The 19348-nt window shown below is 40.9% G+C and overlaps 1 protein-coding gene across 2 annotated transcripts in view; it reads right to left on the reverse strand.

Annotated features, from left to right (window-relative positions):
- KCNMB4 (potassium calcium-activated channel subfamily M regulatory beta subunit 4) overlaps positions 1-19348 on the reverse strand; it is an 82147-nt gene that overhangs the window by 43581 nt on the left and 19218 nt on the right. For both annotated transcript variants that reach the window (XM_070789286.1, XM_019960807.2), the window contains exon 2: positions 2910-3037. In XM_070789286.1, the coding sequence (XP_070645387.1) occupies positions 2910-3037 (128 nt within the window). The remainder of the gene's footprint in view (positions 1-2909; positions 3038-19348) is intronic.

Below are 19348 nucleotides of genomic sequence, written 5' to 3' on the forward strand. Positions count from 1 at the left end.
TCCTGTTTGATCTGGTACCGAGGATATTCGGAGTTCGTGCCCTAGCAGAAGGCAGCCCTATTTGGAGGAGGCAGCCTTTAGAAAACTTGGTACCTGAGTGGGGAATGAGGGCAAGTTACCAAGATGACCAGCAGCTGGGTAGCACAGCCCGTGGGAGGGGCCTGCCTGCTTCCTCCTGCAAGCTCAAGGTCATGCACATTCAGAAACCAGCTCCGGGTCCAGGGGGTGGGAGCCTAAAGGGTCACCTGGTGCAGACCGTGGTGGGTTCAGTATCAAACTGTCTTGACTGCTAGTGCCTGTTTCCTGTGGCTGGGCTCCCCATCTCACTGAAAACCATATCCCCACGTCACCTTTGTATTTCATTTCTCCCCTGTTTTCCTCAGGGAGTGTTCCCTTTTTTCCTTATTTACTATGTGTAGTCAATATTTCCTTCTCCCTTGGCAGTTTTAGTCCATACTCCGTCTCATTTCTCTGTATCCATTCCTATTTCCCTCTCAATTACTCATCTCCTCCCTCCAATTCTTTTTCCAGTCACGGCAAACTTCTTGAAAAAGTAGCCTGCACTTGGTAAAACCTTCACAGGCTCATCTCAGCCCAAGACAAAGTGATTTCAACCCCTTTGCTTTGAGGCAGTACCTAAACTGTGTTCACAAAGATCACTTACACACTCGGAGCTGCCACAGTTGACTTCTAAGCAGTGCATCTTGATTATTCTTTTCCCCTTAAAACACTCGCCCTTCCAAATCTTTTCACTTTCCTCTCAACATCTGGCCACTCTCTCTCCATCTCCTCCCCCTCATACCAATAACACAGAGGATCCCAAGATTCTGTCAACATTTCTCTCCTCACTCCAGTACGCATTCTTTCCCAGTGTGCATTCTTTCTCTTTGCTTCAACCATGGCTTGGGTGCCAACGATTCCCAGATCCGTATAACATTGACCCGGACTTCTTACTCTTGAACTGAAAGTCTGTAATTCTACCTCTTTCTTTTGGATATTTTGAGACTCTCAGATTCAGCACAGTCAGAGCTAGACTATCCTTTTCTCACACTCAGTCAAATGTGATACCTCCCTTTTCCGCATCACTCACATGGCTGCTAAGTTCTGCTGACTGTGATTCTAAATGTCTCTTCTGATGTACCCCTCCATGGGCTACTGCCACTGCCACTACTCTCAAACTGGGATAAGAAGAGGGCTAACAGAAGGAGCTCAGGGAATCAGATGAGCTGGTTTCAAGCTGCATTCTGTTTTTTTCACTTCAAGACTTCCGCTGGAATCTTTAAGACTCAGTTTTCCCACCTGTCAAGCGGGGCCAGTATTTAGAACTATTATAAGAAATTTAGTGATCTAACCAAAATGTTATTCACAGTGATTGGCACAGGTAGCCACTCAGAAACGCTATGTTTTTCACTCAGTACTCTCCTTACTCCCCCGCCAACCCCAATCTCTAAGTAAGTACTGAGCTAAGTACTAAGTACTAAGTAAATCTCTGGGCTAAGTACTGTGCTAAGTACTAGGGATACAAACCCAAAGAAGATATGGTCCATACCATTAACCAGTAGGCAATCTAGTTGGGAAGATGGGCATACAAACAATTCCAGTAGAGGGTTATGGGTGAGAGGATAGAGCAGTGGCTCTCAATCCTGACCATATACTAGAATTCTTAGAATTGATTTTTTAAATGCTAATACCTAGGTTCAACCATCAAAGATTCTAAGTTAATTCATCTGTGATGCATTTTTTTTTTTAAAGTTATTCTGGTATAGTTACGACAGTGAGGATTGAGAAAGAGCTCTAGACAGCACACAGAGGTATATCTTGTAGCTGGCACTTTTGGATGTTCTACAAATTGCCCCTTTTCTGTACCTCCTTCCTCTACATGAATTAGGAGACTCTGCCATATCCCTGCCTCAGACGTAGATTCTACCTGCCTGTTCTTGCTTCCAAGTTTAAGAAAGACAGTCTTGGCAGCAGTGTGGAGAATGTCCTGGAGTGGGGCAAAGGGTGGAAGTAGAAGGGCTAGTTAGAAGACTATTGTTGCGTTAATAGTTAGAAGACTATTGTTGTGTTAATAGTTAGAAGACTATTGTGCTCTCAGATTCATGAGAAATAACATGAATCTAAACTAAAACAGTGGCAGAGGGAAGACACAGAAGAGTTAATACAGGATAAAATCAACAGGATGATAAATATAGGTTATAGAGCATAAAGGAGAAAAGTGAGTTAAGAATTATTCAAAGTTTCTAGACTCAGTAAATGAGTAGGCTATAGTGCCATTCACTAAGAGAGGGATTATGGGAGGAAGAGAAAGTCTGACCTAAGTGTGGAACACCCAAATGGAGAGGGACAGCAAAGAGCTGAGAATACTCAACATTTGATGAACAGATTACTATGATTAATCTGGGTGGATACTGGAATAGTCTAGTTCAAGGCACTGTTGCTGTATGCTATAACTTGAGTTCTCTCTAGGTCAAGTAAAGTTTTAATGATGGAAACATTTGAAGATATCTGGTCAGAATAGAAAGGAAAAAGAAAGATAAGATTTGATGCAGCCCAAAATGATGATAAATCTGAACGTTGTTCAGTTTGTGATCATTAATTACAAATGATTTGGGAGAACACTCCTAGTAAACAGTCCTCCTACCTAAAGGCATTTTCTTAGTGTATCCAGAGGGTAAACTCTATGATGCATGATACAGGTTCTCACCTTTTTTGGCTAGCAGGTTCTTCACATGCCCCCCATCCTATAGAGTAAGAAAGGGCTACCCTAACTACATGCTAGGAAGAGTCGAGACTATCTCTCTCCACATTGTATATTTTGTCAAGTGAGCACAATCTATGATTTATTAATATAATTAGCTACCGAGGCTACAAACAACTTTAATATGCACATGTAAATATTTGCTTACCTTTGAAATTGATTAAAATAGCAAGTAAATGGCTGGGAACCAATCTCATCTTTCCAGTACTGTTGCCAATTCATGACACTTTCCAAGTTCTTCTGATTTTCTCTCTTACAGGGAGGAATATAGGAGCACTAACAAAACAGAACACAGAAAGTAAACCTATTATTCTATAGAATATTGAAATATAGGCCGTTTTTAATAGATAGATGGCATTATGCTTATGGTAAATCTAATTTGACCTACTCAATTTTCAATTTAACCAAATTGGAATTGCTAAACTATATTTAAAATTTTGAATTTGGCGCAATTACAGGAAGTATTCCAATAATAAAGATACAGCCAAAAATAACTTTCAGCCATTATACTGCAAAGATACTTTATAAACAATTAATTACAATCTACTAGTGGGTTGAAAGCATAATATGGGCCTGCTGATGAACAAAGGGAGGTAACACAAAAGTTGATTTTTATCCCCAGTCTCCAGCGGACTTTGACATTTTCCTTTTCTACTTTTAACTAACAAAGCAAGCACACAGCTCTCCTCTGATACTGATCTCAGCCGATGAAACTCGTTTTCTTTTCTTACATGTTCTTGAACAGCAAAATCAAAGGGAAAGTTCATCTCAATTACATAATCAACACATTTTGCTAACCGTTGTCCCTTTCTAGCCATGCCTCTGACAAAGTAGTTCTCCGTGAAGGGACTTTATTACTTGAAGCAATATATTCAGCAGAGTTAGAAGACTGCTCTTAACCCTAGATGTTACAATTAACCCTTAGCATTCTAATCCATTTTTTCCATTTCAGTCTTTTATGATGATGATCATGGTGAAGACGATGCCAGTTTACAGCTATTGAATGTTTACTATGCCAGTGAAGTGGAAGTCCCTCAGTCATGTCCAACTGTATATAGTCCATGGAATTCTCCAGGCCAGAATACTGGAGTGGGTGGCCTTTCCCTTCTCCAGGGCATCTTCCCAACCCAGGAATCAAACCCAGGTCTCCCGCATTGCAGGCGGATTCTTTATCAGCCACAAGGGAAGCCCTTACTATGCCAGACATGGTAATAAATGTTTAATGGCCTTACCTCCGATCCTTTTTACAACAATCCTGTAATGACCCCCACCTTACAGATGAGGAAACTGAGATTTCCGTCAGTTCTACAACTGGAAATAGAGTCTGGTGACTCATCACATTCCACTCTCAGATGTTGTATCAAGGTGTTCAGTATTAAGGAGCAGAGAAAAAACCCACTAGCTCTATAGTATAATTTGAGTCACATGATTTTAGAGCATCTACTTTCTCAATGTCTTCTGGCCGTTTTTGGGTAAAATACAAACATTTTAGCAAACATTTTAGCATGATGTACAAAGCTCTCCATGATCTGGTCCCTGCCCGGTCCTCATTCTCACTCAAGCCTGGGATGCAGTCATACAGAAGCTCTTGTTCCCAAATCTGCCATGTGGAATCCACAGTATCATACTTGTCTGTTTCATGTCAGCCTCTCCAATTTGTTGGCAAGCTGGGACAAGGGTTATTATTTTCTCTTCTGTATCTTTAAACCTAGGACTGCAGCTAGTTAACATGGAAATTTCAAAAATGTTGGTAAAATTAATAGTAACACATGTGGATACATCTTTATTCAAGAAGAGGAAGATATTTTTTTACAGCAGTTAAATATTTTAAAGTATTCAGTTCAGTTCAGTTCAGTCGCTCAGTCACGTCCGACTCTTTGCGACCCCATGAATAGCAGCACGCCAGGCTTCCCTGTCCATCACTAACTCTTGGAGTTCACTCAGACTCACGTCCATCGAGTCAGTGATGCCATCCAGCCATCTCATCCTCTGTCGTCCCCCTTTCCTCCTGCCCCCAATCCCTCCCAGCATCAGAGTCTTTTCCAATGAGTCAACTCTTCGCATCAGGTGGCCAAAGTACTGGAGTTTCAGCTTTAGCATCATTCCTTCCAAAGAAATCCCAGGGCTGATCTCCTTTAGGATGGACCGGTTGGATCTCCTTGCAGTCCAAGGGACTCTCAAGAGTCTTCTCCAACACCACAGTTCAAAAGCATCAATTCTTCTGCGCTCATCTTTCTTTATAGTCTAATTCTCACATCCATACATGACCACTGGGAAAACCATAGCCTTGACTAGACGAACCTTTGTTGGCAAAGTAATGTCTCTGCTTTTCAATATGCTATCTAGGTTGGTCATAACTTTCCTTCCAAGGAGTAAGTGTCTTTTAATTTCATGGCTGCAGTCACCATCTGTAGTGATTTTGGAGCCCCAAAAAATAAAGTCTGACATTGTTTCCACTGTTTCCCCATCTATTTGCCATGAAGTGATGGGTAAGCCAACTTTTTCACTCTCCACTTTCACTTTCATCAAAAGGCTTTTGAGTTCCTCTTCACTTTCTGCCATAAGGGTGGTGTCATCTGCATATCTGAGGTTATTGATATTTCTCCTGGCAATCTTGATTCCAGCTTGTGCTTCTTCTAGCCCAGTGTTTCTCATGATGTACTCTGCGTAGAAGTTAAATAAGCAGGGTGACAATACACAGCCCTGACGTACTCCTTTTCCTATTTGGAACCAGTCTGTTGTTCCATGTCCAGGTCTAACTGTTGCTTCCTGACCTGCATATAGGTTTCTCAAGAGGCAGGTCAGGTGGTCTGGTACTCCCATCTCTTTCAGAATTTTCCACAGTTTATTGTGAAATTTTATTTCATTTAAATTTTAAATATTTTTATTTAAAATTTTTAAAACTAAATTTTTAATTTTAAAAATATTTTTAAATTTCTTAGATTAAAATTTAAAGTTTTATTTAAATGTAAAATATTTTTCTATTATATGTAACAAATTCTCATGTTATACAAATATTGTCTCAATGCATATTTACCCTCTGCATATATAGTTTCACTTCTACTAATAACAATAATATATAGCTAAAAAAATTCTGTGAAATTATGAATCCTGAGCTCTTCAAAGCAGCAGTTGGGCTTAGAAGCAATGGAGACCATTAGATAGGGTTCCAGTCTTATTAGTTGTTACATGTTTGGGCTTGAAGTAAATTACTTTTTTTCTAAATTTCATTTTCCCTAATCTGCTAAGTCTCCAAAATAAATTCTAGCTCTATATCTCTATGATTCTCTTCTTGGAGATACAGCAAGAAAGGACCCAGCAGAAGGCAGTACTGCAAACACTGTTGAGTATTTTCTCCAGAAGAGATCCTGCCCACTGGGGAGATGGCCAGGAAGCCTGATGAAACCACCATTCCAGCCAGCAAGGAGGACAAGTGTGGTTAGTCTTTACTTGGAGACATGTATTTTGCATTAGGAAAATGTTTATAAAGGGCTTCTGATTTTCCTGTTGCTTATTTCCTATAATGTGACAGATGTTTCCTTTCCTTCTATTAAAAATTCATTTTCTGTATCATGGTCAACTAGTTTATAAAGTGAGAGTAGTGTCAAATGACTGTGCTCTTTGTAGAGGGCAGAAATTTCTAGATCTGGAGGTAGAAGCCATGAGGTGTGAAACGAAAAACTCATCAGAGGTCTTTTTGCAAGCCCCTCAACACAGGACCTCCCTAGTGGCTCGGCAATAAAGTATCCACCTGCCAATGCAGGAGATGCAGTTTCGATCCCTGGGTTGGAAAGAGCCCCTGGAGAAGGAAATGGCAACCCACCCCAGTAATCCTCCCTGGGAAATCCCATGGACAGAGGAACCTGGTAGGCTACAGTCCATGGAGTTCCAAGAGTCGGACATGATTTAGCAACAAAACAGCTGATACTCAAAACAAGAGGTATGCTAAACATTTTCGGGAATAACAACCAACAACCAAATGTAATTAAAGCAGATTTTTAAATTCTGTTATTATCTCAGTTTGAAAACTTTACTATTCAGTTTTGGGAGGAGGGGGAAAGAAGTGTCTCTACTGAATGACAGCTCTATAGTCTGACCAGGAGAATTACAGCTACACATTTCTGAAAAAGTCAGACTAAAAGTTTCACGGAGGGTGTAAAGTTTTATATTAGGTATGTTGTGATTTTATGTGGGATAAAAGAAATGTTTATTGCCTCTAGGAGACTTTGAGCTAGTATAGATGGATTTTTGGAAGCAAAGTACTCTCTCACATTGGGGAAAATAACCTGTGATCAAAATTTAAGTATTTTTTTCCAAGGACTGCATTCTTTCCAAAGAGTATCACAGATTAAATAATGAGTTTACAATACTCCAGCAGCTTCTAAAGTGCACATGTCCTTGAAAGGAAAATTGGGAAAATTGTTAAAAGGCTAAACTTTAAGGCCCTTAAAAATCATTATTATCTATTTTTTTATACCTTGATTGTCCATTTAATTGGTCTTTAAAATTTCTATGAAGCCTAACTCAGATTTGCTCTAGATTCTTTCTCAATTTAGTGGATCGGTGTAGATTATAAGAATTTTAAAATAAGGTATAAGTGAAAATTCAAAGCAGTGTTCCAGAAAAAAAAATTCAAAAATCAGTCATAGAGATTTTCTTTTCTGGGTTGTTCAAGTTGTTCAAGGTTTTCCTGGCACCAAATAGCTCCCTCATAAATCTCTCTCCTTTGGAGGAGGGGCACAAACAATGCGTGTCTTATCACCATTATCACTATCATCAGCATGGTTAACACTTATTGACTATATGTCAAACCTTTCATTAATCCAAATCTCATTCAATTCAAATGAGCAATTATTATAATCACCCTCATTTTACAGATGAGGAAACTAAGGGACAGAGGGGTTTCAGAAAACCTTCCTTAGGGCTTCCCTGGTAGCTCAGCAGTGAAGAATCCGCCTGCCAATGCAGGAGACACGCGTTCGATCCCTGGTCCTACGTGCCATGGAGCAGCTAAACCCATGTGCCGCAACTACTGAGGCTGTGCTCAGAGCCCAGGAGCAGCAACTACTGAGCCCATGCACCTAGAGCCTGTGCTCCACAGCAAGACAAGCCACTGAAATGAGAAATCTGCTCACTGCAACTAAAGAGTAACACCCATTTGTCACAACTAGGGAAAAGCCTGAGCAGCAACAAAGACCCAGCACAGCCAAAAAAAAAAAATTTTTTTTTAAATCTTTTCTTAGATTACAAAGGCAAATGGAACAGCTGGGATTCAAACCGCAGAGAATTCTTTTTTTCCTGAGCTTCTTGAGTCATTTTATTATTTTTAGTTTATTTATTTATTTATTTATTTTTGCTGCTTGTGGGGTCTTAGTTCTCTGACCAAGGACTGAACTGGGACCCTCAGCAGTGAGAGCGCAGAGTCTTAACCACTGGACTGCTGAGGAATTCCGGAGAAGGCAATGGCAACCCACTCCAGTACTCTTGCCTGGAGAATTCCATGGATGGAAGAGCCTGGTAGGCTGTAGTCCATGGGGTCGCACAGAGTTGGACACGACTGAAGCGACTTAGCAGCAGCAGCAGCTGAGGAATTCCCTGCAGAGAATTCTCAACCACAGTGCCTCGCTTTAGGGCTTCCCAGTTTTCCCTTTTTGGAGCCCCCTGATTTGGTGGTCAGGGAAGTGGCCTGACTTCCACACCGCTCTCTTGGAGAACTAGTGTGATGTTTTCTTGGGAATGGACTTTGTGAAGTCCTCCTGTGGATTGGCGGGCTGAAGCTGTCGGTTGCAGCCCTTTGGTTTCCCGGTACATTCTCAGAGAAATGTATTTAAGTCTTTGCTCGTTCCCTCCTTCTCAATTTGGCTTCAGGGTTGGTTTTTGGTGCCACAGATGTAATTTCACTTAGGTGAATTTATAGACACAACGTCTTCGGTCATGGAGGACAATGAGCCTTCCCTTGGAGAAACTTCTTTGTGCTGTTCTGACCTTTTCTTGTTTTTCATTTGCAAAGGCTGCCTTTCCCAACTTCTAATACCATTATCGCCCAAATAACCTTCACTAGAGGCTGTGTCATTTGCTGCCTAAAATTGCATGAAATCACTCTCTTTAAAAAGTCAGGAGAAAAAGAGGTACATGATAAAATATATTTGTTTAATGCCTATCTTTTAGAAAAGAAATTTGAGTTTTGCATTCATGAAGGAAATTGATGGAACTGAATGGGCTATTCTGAGTGTATTAATGTAAAAACTTTCAGAGAGTTTATAAAGGGAAGAAACTATCATCACTTGAAGTGAAATATCTGATTATGTATGCATTATCACTTACTTTACATTATCTTATTTTAGGGCTTATCAAGATTCATAACAGCATTCTTTTTCAGCCTACCACAATGAATTTGTATTTTAATAGAACACTTCTTGAGTGGGTTCTTTGTGATGTGTCTTGAGGATTGCGTTTCAATCATGTGGGCAGAGTAGGCAAAATTCACTTTCTTCCTTTACTGAGTAACTTTAAAAAACCACTGCACAAAACACACCATCTAGTTAACTAAACACTGGGGGCTGGGTTCTATGTTAGGCATTCCTTAAGAAAGAGAAATGAAGACATTTTTTTGGTTCCAGTTTCTTTCTTGACTTGACTTGGTTAGGGAGGTAATTATTGAAAGACGTAATATTGGAATAGGTTTAGTAGATTAAATAATTTCCAAAGTAAATTTGGTTGTAAAATGAATTCTTAAAACATTATCTACTGGAACATAGATTTAATTATATTTTATACCATACTTTCCTATTTTCTGAAATCCCGTAAGACCTCTCTGTGTCAGCTCTGGTGTATAATTTTAATGACATTTCTGAAAATATAAACATACAATCAGAAAAGCACTTAAAACAAAGTGGGGGAATTCCTTGGTGGTCTAGTGGTTAGAATTCGGTGCTTTCACTGCCATGGCCCTGGTTCAGTTCCTGGTCAGGGAACTGAGATCTTGTACAGCCAAAAAGAAAGGAAAAAAAAAAAAACTCTGTAGAATAAAAAGTTTAACTGAGTCATTTATAAACCCTACAATATTTCACATGCCTCATGACTTCATTAATTGTTTGCAAACGTGTGCACTGAATGCAAACACATATTCCTGTGGAATGTAGGTTAACTGAGCAAACACATACAGAATTATATGTCAGCTAAGCTAAATTCTAGGGCAAGTGGTTCCAGTATGCACACCCACATCTCAAAGCTAAATGGAAATAATCTTATAGAAGAATCCGAAGGCCAAATAAATGGCTTAGAAAATGTGAAAAGTAGGGCTAAGAACAAAGGGGCGCTAAAATGAGCTCTTCAGAGAGAGCAAGCTGGACAGGTACAGAGAGGTGCCCAGCCTAGAATAGGGTTCGTCAAAGGATGGTCCCACAGACCCCTAGACTGTCAAAAGATCCACCCTTCTGAAAGTCTCACTCAGAGGCACTAGGAACCTGCATTTTTAACAGCTTTCTTTCTTCCTTGGAATGACAGGTTTGGGGAATTGATCATTTATGCACTAAACCATTCTTGATTGCGCGGTACAGGATACAAAGCTTAGATGTTACCCCCTAGCCCTCTTCTTCCTCCCTTCCCAGGAACATGCAGTGCAGTAACAGTAGCATATGTTAGAGTGCTTTGTAGTTACGAAAGAAGAAGTTAAAATTTTGGCTTTGAGGGGAAATAGAAGGCTTCACAAAAGAGAAACCATGATTGTGTCTTTAAGGTTTAATGGAAGTTTGTTTTTCAGAGAATGGGTTGGGAAGGGGACATTCCAAGAAGATGGAATGTGATGGATGTTCCAGAAAGACTGAATCATCTAATGTGCTTGAAGGTGAGGGACATGGGAGAAGACATTGGAAAATGCCCCAATTATCTGAACCACTCACTACCCACAAAGAAAAACAGCTCACCACCCACCACAGAGTATTCCCACCCGCCCCCAACTCTCCTTTAGTTGGACTGTATTATTACGTTTTGAGACCACATCTGCATTTTTGTAATTTAACATTATTTATTTAACTTCTGGATTCAAATAGACTGCTAAAGTTGGTGACATTATGAAAACTGAAAAAAGTTTGGAACAACATTCCACTTTCAAGAGAAAATAGTTCATTCAGCTGGAAAGTCAGGAAATAAAAATGCAGTGTCTTTGCCAAAAAATATAGGTTGAATCTCAATAGAAGTCAGACCAAAACAAGAAGTTTTAATCTGGAAGATGCTCAACAATAATTATTTATAATAAGCATGGCAGTATATGTGAAGATGTGTTCAATGGCTTATGATGATTAATTTAAAATTCTTGAGATGGCCAATCCTCTTATGACCATATAGAACACTTAAATGAAATAAAATGTCTTAAATGCTCTTGCACGCCTTCAAAAATGCCTCATAATGTGTGTGTATGTGTGTGTGCTTGGTCACTCAGTCATGTCCAACTCTTTGTGATCCCACAGACTACCACCCACCAGGCTCCTCTGTCCATGGGAATCTCCAGGCAAGAATCCTGGAATGAGTTGCCATTTCCTCCTCCAGGGGAACTTACCAACCCAGGGATCAAACCCACACATCTCCTGCATCTCCTACACTGGCAGGTGGATACTTTACTACTGAGCCACCTGGGATTCATTATATATATATGTGTGTGTGTGTGTGTATAAAATAAAATATTAACAACCATCATTTCTGCATGAATGAAAACAACAAGCCCTGTCTGTGGTAAGTCCCCTAGAACCAGAATTGATAGATAGTGGTGATGAAAAATTGATGCTTCCTATTTGTGGCAGAATGTATTTTTCCATAGATGGCTCCACCAATATCTATCCTATTTTACATGCTTTTACAATGTGACATTGACTCTCCTTTACTCAGTGTTGTGGGTTTCCCTTCCCTAGAATATGGATGAGTCTGTGATTACAGAGGAAGTGATGCTGTGTGATTTCCAAAGCTAAATCAGAAAAAGAGGATATAGTTTCTGCCTGCATCTCTCTCTTGGGAATGCTTGCCCTTGGAGTTCGGACACTATGCTGTGAGAAAGCCCAGAGTAGTCCATGCAGAGAGACCACACGGAGAGGCCTGTGTGGAGAGGAACCAAGGCCCCCCACTCAACAGCCAACTCAACTCAACTCTCTGATATGGGAGTGAATGAGCCTTCAGATGGTTCTTGCCTCCAGGCTTCAAGTATTTCACTAGAACCTCAAACATCACAGGGCAGAGATAAACTGTCCCCATTATGCCCTGTCTGTATTTATGATCCACAAAATTTGTGATCATAATAAAAATGATACACGCTCATGTGTAGTCGCTCAGCTGTGTCTGACTCTTTGTGACTGGACTGTAGCCCATCAGGCTCCTCTGTCCATGGGCTTTTTCAAGAGAAATACTGGGGTGGTTTGCCATTTTCCTCCTCCCGGGGATCGTCTCCACCCAGGAATCAAACCCAGGTATCCTATGTCTCCTGCACTGCAGGAAGATGATATCATGCTGATGATACACACTGCTGATATCAGAAATTGGGGAGTACAAAGTGTTCTAAATTCCCTGGTAAAGTACAGGTGTGCCAGAGAGTGGGAAATGCAGTGGTGTGTTATTTCAGTGATGCTTCTGGGGGTGTCATGGCACAGGGGATTTCTGGATATGTCCTCCAGAGTGAAAGAGATTGCTGTCCTTTTCACTCGTTAAAACTAAGAGGCACAGTGCATGATGGACCCTTGACATTTTGGAGGAAACACTTACCCATATTTGGGACCCCACCTCTGATCCCTTACTGAGCAATCCACAAACCTGACTCCTTTCAGCAGCAGCCAGAGCAGGAGAACCTACTCTTTTCACTGACTTCTGTGGCCCAGGACCTCGAATGGTATCCAAGCAGTGCCAGAGGGGAGGAATAGATGGAGTCTGTGGAGTTCTGATAGTGTAAATCAAACCCATGCTTTCTTTGACAAATTGCTATTCTCCTTTCAAGAAACTCTTGGTTTGTTACTGATGCCTAAGCATGGGACATCCAGTCACCATGTCATTCATTGTACATTGGGCTATTCGACCCACCTAGACACAGAGGTGGGGCTTTCAGGGTTAACGCAGCTCCTGCAGGCAAAAAGGATTAATAAATAAATGCTTCATATTCCTGACACATCTTCACTTTTGTACTATGGCCTTCTCAACTTATCCTAATGTTGCAGTTGTTAATCTAGACATATTTTTCTCAGACTAAGATATTCAGGGAGGCCTGGCATGCTGCAGAGTACGGGGTTGTGAAGAGTCAGACAAGACTAGGTGACTGAACAACAACAACATATTCATCGCTCTAGGAGTACTCTGCAGTGTGCTTGAGAGTGCCTAAAGCCTATGACCAGTTCTGGTCGAAGAAAACATTTGAGCTCAGTTTAGCATAATTTTGAGCAGAACTTCTAATTGTTTATTTCTCTTAAAAGGAATGATGTTGGATGTACAGGCCTATATTGATTTATGGGCAATAGATAACAAATAATAAATTGCATTTTGAGTAAACTGATTAGAGTATGTTACAGCCTCAGAAAAAGAACTCTGATCAATACATAAGATTCAAAAATTGTATTTCCCATGCACCCTTTCTCAGGAAGCTACTTGAAGATGTATCTCACCAAAGAAAGGGTATATAGACAGTGGCATAGGGTCATGGAAACAGAATACCTAACAGAGGAGAGACACAGCAGGTCCAAGGTGCAACCAGCGCAGTTTGGGGCAGTAGGCTGAAGCAGTTCAGAAAGGAAAGTTTTTTAAAGGAGAAAAAAGTAGAATGAAACAGTTACACATTATGAATAAGTATATGGGCTCCCCAGGTATTGGCACTAGTGGTAAAGAACCCACCTCCCAGTGCAGGAAACATAAGAGACGAGGGTTCTATCCCTGGGTCGGGCAGATTCCTTGGAGAACTGAATGGCAACCCACTCCAGTACTCTTGCCTGGACAATCCCCATGGACAGAGGAGCCTGGCAGGCTACAGTCCACGGGGTCGCAAAGAGTTAGACATGACTGAAGTGACTTAGCATAGCACGTATATGAAAAACAGTATACAAAGGAGTCTTACAATTCTGTGGGAGAATTTTGTAAAAGTAAGGTAAAGGTACATAAGGAAGTAAGAAAATATTAAAAGAGCATGATTACCAGTGCAAAGAAAAAGCAGCAATAAAAATGAACATTATGTAGTTAAAGTTAAGCACTCCATGTTAATTTGGCCCAAAACTAAGATATCTGAGGGGTGAATGGCTGAAAAATGAGACGGAATGGGATGGTGTAAGAAAGTTAAATGCTCAGATTCAACCATTGGCAGGTGATTGTCTAAAATACATACATTGGAGAGCCTACTGTTTGAACATGAATTTAAACAATGGAAAAAGAGAAAACAAAAACAGTGAAATATAGTTGTCTCTGGACGCCAATGCTCAAAATTCTCCAAGCCAGGCTTCAGCAATATGTGAACCGTGAACTTCCTGATGTTCAAGCTGGTTTTAGAAAAGGCAGAAGAACCAGAGATCAAATTGCCAACATCCGCTGGATCATGGAAAAAGCAAAAGAGTTCCAGAAAAACATCTATTTCTGCTTTATTGACTATGCCAAAGCCTTTGACTGTGTGGATCACAATAAACTGTGGAAAATTCTTCAAGAGATGGGAATACCAGACCACCTGATCTGCCTCTTGAGAAATTTGTATTCAGGTCAGGAAGCAACAGTTAGAACTGGACATGGAACAACAGACTGGTTCCAAATAGGAAAAGGAGTTTGTCAAGGCTGTATATTGTCACCCTGTTTATTTAACTTCTATGCAGAGTACATCATGAAAAACGCTGGACTAGAAGAAACACAAACTGGAATCAAGATTGCTGGGAGAAATATCAATCACCTCAGATATGCAGATGACACCACCCTTATGGCAGAAAGTGAAGAGGAACTCAAAAGCCTCTTGATGAAAGTGAAAGTGGAGAGTGAAAAAGTTGGCTTGAAGCTCAACATTCAGAAAACGAAGATCATGGCATCCAGTCCCACCACTTCATGGGAAATAGATGGGGAAACAGTGGAAACAGTGTCAAACTTTATTTTTCTGGGCTCCAAAATCACTACACATGGTGACTGCAGCCATGAAATTAAAAGACGCTTACTCCTTGGAAGGAAAGTTATGACCAACCTAGATAGCATATTCAAAAGCAGAGACATTACTTTGCCAACAAAGGTTCATCCAGTCAAGGCTATGGTTTTTCCTGTGGTCATGTATGGATGTGAGAGTTGGACTGTGAAGAAGGCTGAGTGCCGAAGAGTTGATGCTTTTGAATTGTGGTGTTGGAGAAGACTCTTGAGAGTCCCTTGGACTGCAAGGAGATCCAACGAGTCCATTCTGAAGGAGATCAGCCCTGGGATTTCTTTGGAAGGAATGATGCTAAAGCTGAAACTCCAGTACTTTGGCCACCTCATGCGAAGAGTTGACTCATTGGAAAAGACTCTGATGCTGTGAGGGATTGGGGGCAGGAGGAGAAGTGGACGACAGAGGATGAGATGGCTGGATGGCATCGCTGACTCAATGGACCTGAGTCTGAGTGAACTCCGGGAGTTGGTGATGGACAGGGAGGCCTGGCATGCTGCGATTCATGGGGTCGCAAAGAGTCGGACACGACTGAGCGACTGATCTAATCTGATCTGGACGCCAAAAGGGATTGGGACAGAGGAGTCCTCATTGTAGTTCTATTGAGATATTTCTCTATTTCCTCCCTAGTAACTGGTCTACTTTGAAAAAGAAAAAAATCATTACTAGATTGTTTTAGTTTGGACGTTTGTATTAACCTAGAGAATAACCATATCATCCTATGGTTTCAAATCTACTAGCATAGTATTTCATCCAAGTATTCAGGAATCAGTATAGAATAACAGGCAATTTTTTTTTTTCCCTTAACCATACCATGCAGCATACAGGATCTCAGTTCACCCACCAGGGATCAAACCCGTGCCTCTAGCAGTGGAAGCCCAGAATCCTAACCAATGGACTGCCAGTGAAGTCCTCAGAGAATTTATTTTAGAGCAATATTTCTGGAATTTCTCTTATTACAGAAATAATGGTTTACAAATATCTGGACATCCTTTAGCCCAGTTAAGTTGACACAGGAAATTAACCATCACATCTATAAGTCTTCCACTGAAGAGAAAGCCATTTATTGCCACAAGCTCTTTAAGTAATGAGTTTTGAATCACTGCTCTACCATAGTGCAAATATCCTCTCAAATTGGTCATTTTTTCTTTCAAATTTAATATTTTTGAAAAATATGTTAACTTCTTTCTTACTGTGTCATTAAAAAAGTGTATTAGTTCATAATATTTGCTCTTGCTTTAAAAGGCTTTGTCCAGTGACAAAATTATGTAAATATTTACCTATATTTTTAGGACTTTCACAGTTTTTGTAAATTAAAAGTTCATCCCATCAAAATTACAATTTTATTTTAATTAAATATTTTCAGAATAATTTTGAGTATTTTGCAAATAAATTTTATTTGGAAAATTACTATTTTAAAATACATAACATTCAGAGATCAGATCAAAATAGCAGAGGTGTATGATACGGAGCTCACCTTCTCCCTTACAGATACATCAAAAAATATCTACGTGTGTAACGACTCTCACAGAACATCTGCTGAACACCGGCAGAAGTCCTCAGACTCCAAAAGAGCAAGAAAATCTCCAAGTAACTGGGTAAGACAAAAGACAAAAAAAAAAAAAAAAGACAGAGAAAGAAATTGGGATGGGATCTGCACCTTTGGGAGGGAGATGTGAAGGAGGAAAAGGTTTCCACACACTGGGAAGTCCCCTCACCGGTGGGGACAGAGAGCGCTTTGGAGCCTTGGAGGAGAGCACAGCAACAAGTGTGCTGAGGGCAAAGCAGAGAGACCTGCACAGAGCGTGGGTGCTGACCCACACTTCCCAGCCTGAGAGGCTTGTCCACTCAGCCAATGGAGTGGGTTGGGGCTGAGTACTGAGGCTCAACTTTGAAGGTCAAATGCCAGGGGGAGGACTGGGGTTCACTGTGTGAAGACCGCTAGAGGGGGCTAGGTTGTAGAGCACCACAAATGAGGGAGTCTGGGAAGAAGCCTCTCACTAGAGAGGCAAGGGACCATTGTTAGAGGGTGTGCACAGAGACAGGGGGGTCTGCCACAGGAGCTTCTTTCTCTGTGTGCCTACGGGTGGCAGGGCACTGCCTACACGAGCTCCAGGGAAAACAGAACTACCATATGACCTAGAAAACCCACTTATGGACATAAACCTAGAGAAAAATCTGTAAGTCAAAAAGATACATGTACTTCAAAGTTCTCTGCTGCACTATTTATGATAGCCAGGATGTGAAAGCAGCCTAAATGTTCATCAACAGAGGAATGGATAAAGACGATGCAGTACATATACACATTAGAAACAATGAAACTGTTCCATTTGCAGAGATGTGGGCAGATTGAGAGACTGTCACACTGAGTGAAGTAAGTCAGAAAGAGAAAAACAAATATTGTATAATATCACCTGTATGTGTAGAATCTAGAAAAACGACACAGATGAACATAATTTGCAAACCAGAAATAAAGATACAGACATAGAGAACAAACATACGGATATCAAAGGGTAAAGGAGAGGTGGGATGAATTGGGAGATTGGGATTGACATATATACACCACTATGCATCACTTCATGGGAATAGATGGGTAAACAGTGGAAACAGTGTCAGACTTTATTTTTCTGGGCTCTAAAATCACTACAGATGGTGACTGCAGCCATGAAATTAAAAGACACTTACTCCTTGGAAAAAACATTATGGCAACCTAGATAGCATATTGAAAAGCAGAGACATTACCTTGCCAACAAAGGTCCGTCTAGTCAAGGCTATGGTTTTTCCAGTGGTCATGTATGGATGTGAGAGTTGGACTGTGAAGAAAGCTGACAGCCAAAGAATTGATGCTTTTGAAATGTGGTGGTGGACAAGACTCTTGAGAGTCCCTTGGACTGCAAGGAGATTCAACTAGTCCATTCTGAAGATCAGCCCTGGGATTTCTTCAGAAGGAATGATGCTAAGGCTGAAATTCCAGTACTTTGGCCACCTCATGTGAAGAGTTGACTCATTGGAAAAGACTCTGATGCTGGGAGGGATTGGGGGAAGGAAGAGAAGGGGACAACAGAGGATGAAATGGCTGGATGGCATCACTGACTCCATGGACGTGAGTCTGAGTGAACTCCGGGAGTTGGTGATGGACAGGGAGGCCTGGTGTGCTGCGATTCATGGGGTCGCAAAGAGTCGGACATGACTAAGCGACAGAACTGAACTGATGCATAAAATGGATAACTAATGAGAACCTACCACACAGCATGGGGAACTCAACTCAATGCTCTGGTGAACTGAGCAGGAAGGAAATCTAAAAAAAGAGGCGGCATTTGTATGTGTATAGCTGATTCTGTATAGCAGAAACTAACACAACATTGTAAAGTAACTCTGCATGTGTGTGTGCTCAGTCGCTTCAGTGTTGCCCAACCCTTTTCAACCTTATGGACTGTATGTAGCCCTCCAGGCTTCTCTATCCATGGGATTCTCCAGGCAAGAATATTGAAGTGAGTTGCCATGCCTTCCTCCAGGGGATCTTTCCGACCCAGGGATCAAACCTGCATCTCCTGCATTGCAGGCAGATTCTTTACTGCTGAAGTCCTGTAAAGCAACTATACTTCAATAAAAATTAGTTAACAACAACAACAACAAAAAATCCCCTGGACTCCTACCACCCAGAACTCCTACCACCGAACTTTCTCCTTTGCCACCCTCCCCAACAGTTTCCCACAAATTATATCAAAGTAAACACTGTACTTTGCATTTGCTTCTCTCATTCACTATTAGTGAGTATACTCTGCATTATCCTTTTGATGGCGGTGCTTCTTGGCTGCATCTTCATCTATTTCACCTTCTTTAATCAACAGACATCATCTTCCATTTTTTTTAATCACTATATACAATGCTCATTAAATATTGTGCACAATCAATTTTGCTGACAAGTGTGGCACGGACTCTTAGGAGAAGAAATCCTACCTCAGCGGGAGGGGGGAAGGATAAATTAGGAATTTGGGATTAACAGGTAAACATGCACATGCTTGCTTAGTCGTTTCAGTCATGTCCGACCCTATGTGACCCTATGGACTGTAGCCTGCCATCTCCTCTGTCCGGAGGATTCTCCAGGCAAGAATACTGGCATGGGTAGCCATTCCCCTCTCAAGGGGATCTTCCCCACCCAGGGATTGAACCTGGGTCTCCCACATTGCAGGCATATTCTTTACTGCCCTTCTTATAGCCAAATAAAATTCCTTGCATGAATACAGCACGTTTTATTTGTCCATTCATCAGTTGATGGACATATGATTTATTTACACTTTTTGGCTATTAAGAATAATGCTACTATGAATAGTCATGTACAAGTTTTGTGTGGACATGTGTTTTCATTTCTCTTGGGTATATACCTAGGAATGGAGTTGCTGGGTCTAATAGCAATTCTGTTCAACTTTTCGAGGAATTGTCAACTGTTTTCCAAAGCA

Source organism: Bos indicus, chromosome 5 (assembly GCF_029378745.1).
Source record: "Bos indicus isolate NIAB-ARS_2022 breed Sahiwal x Tharparkar chromosome 5, NIAB-ARS_B.indTharparkar_mat_pri_1.0, whole genome shotgun sequence".
Lineage (NCBI taxonomy): Eukaryota > Metazoa > Chordata > Mammalia > Artiodactyla > Bovidae > Bos > Bos indicus.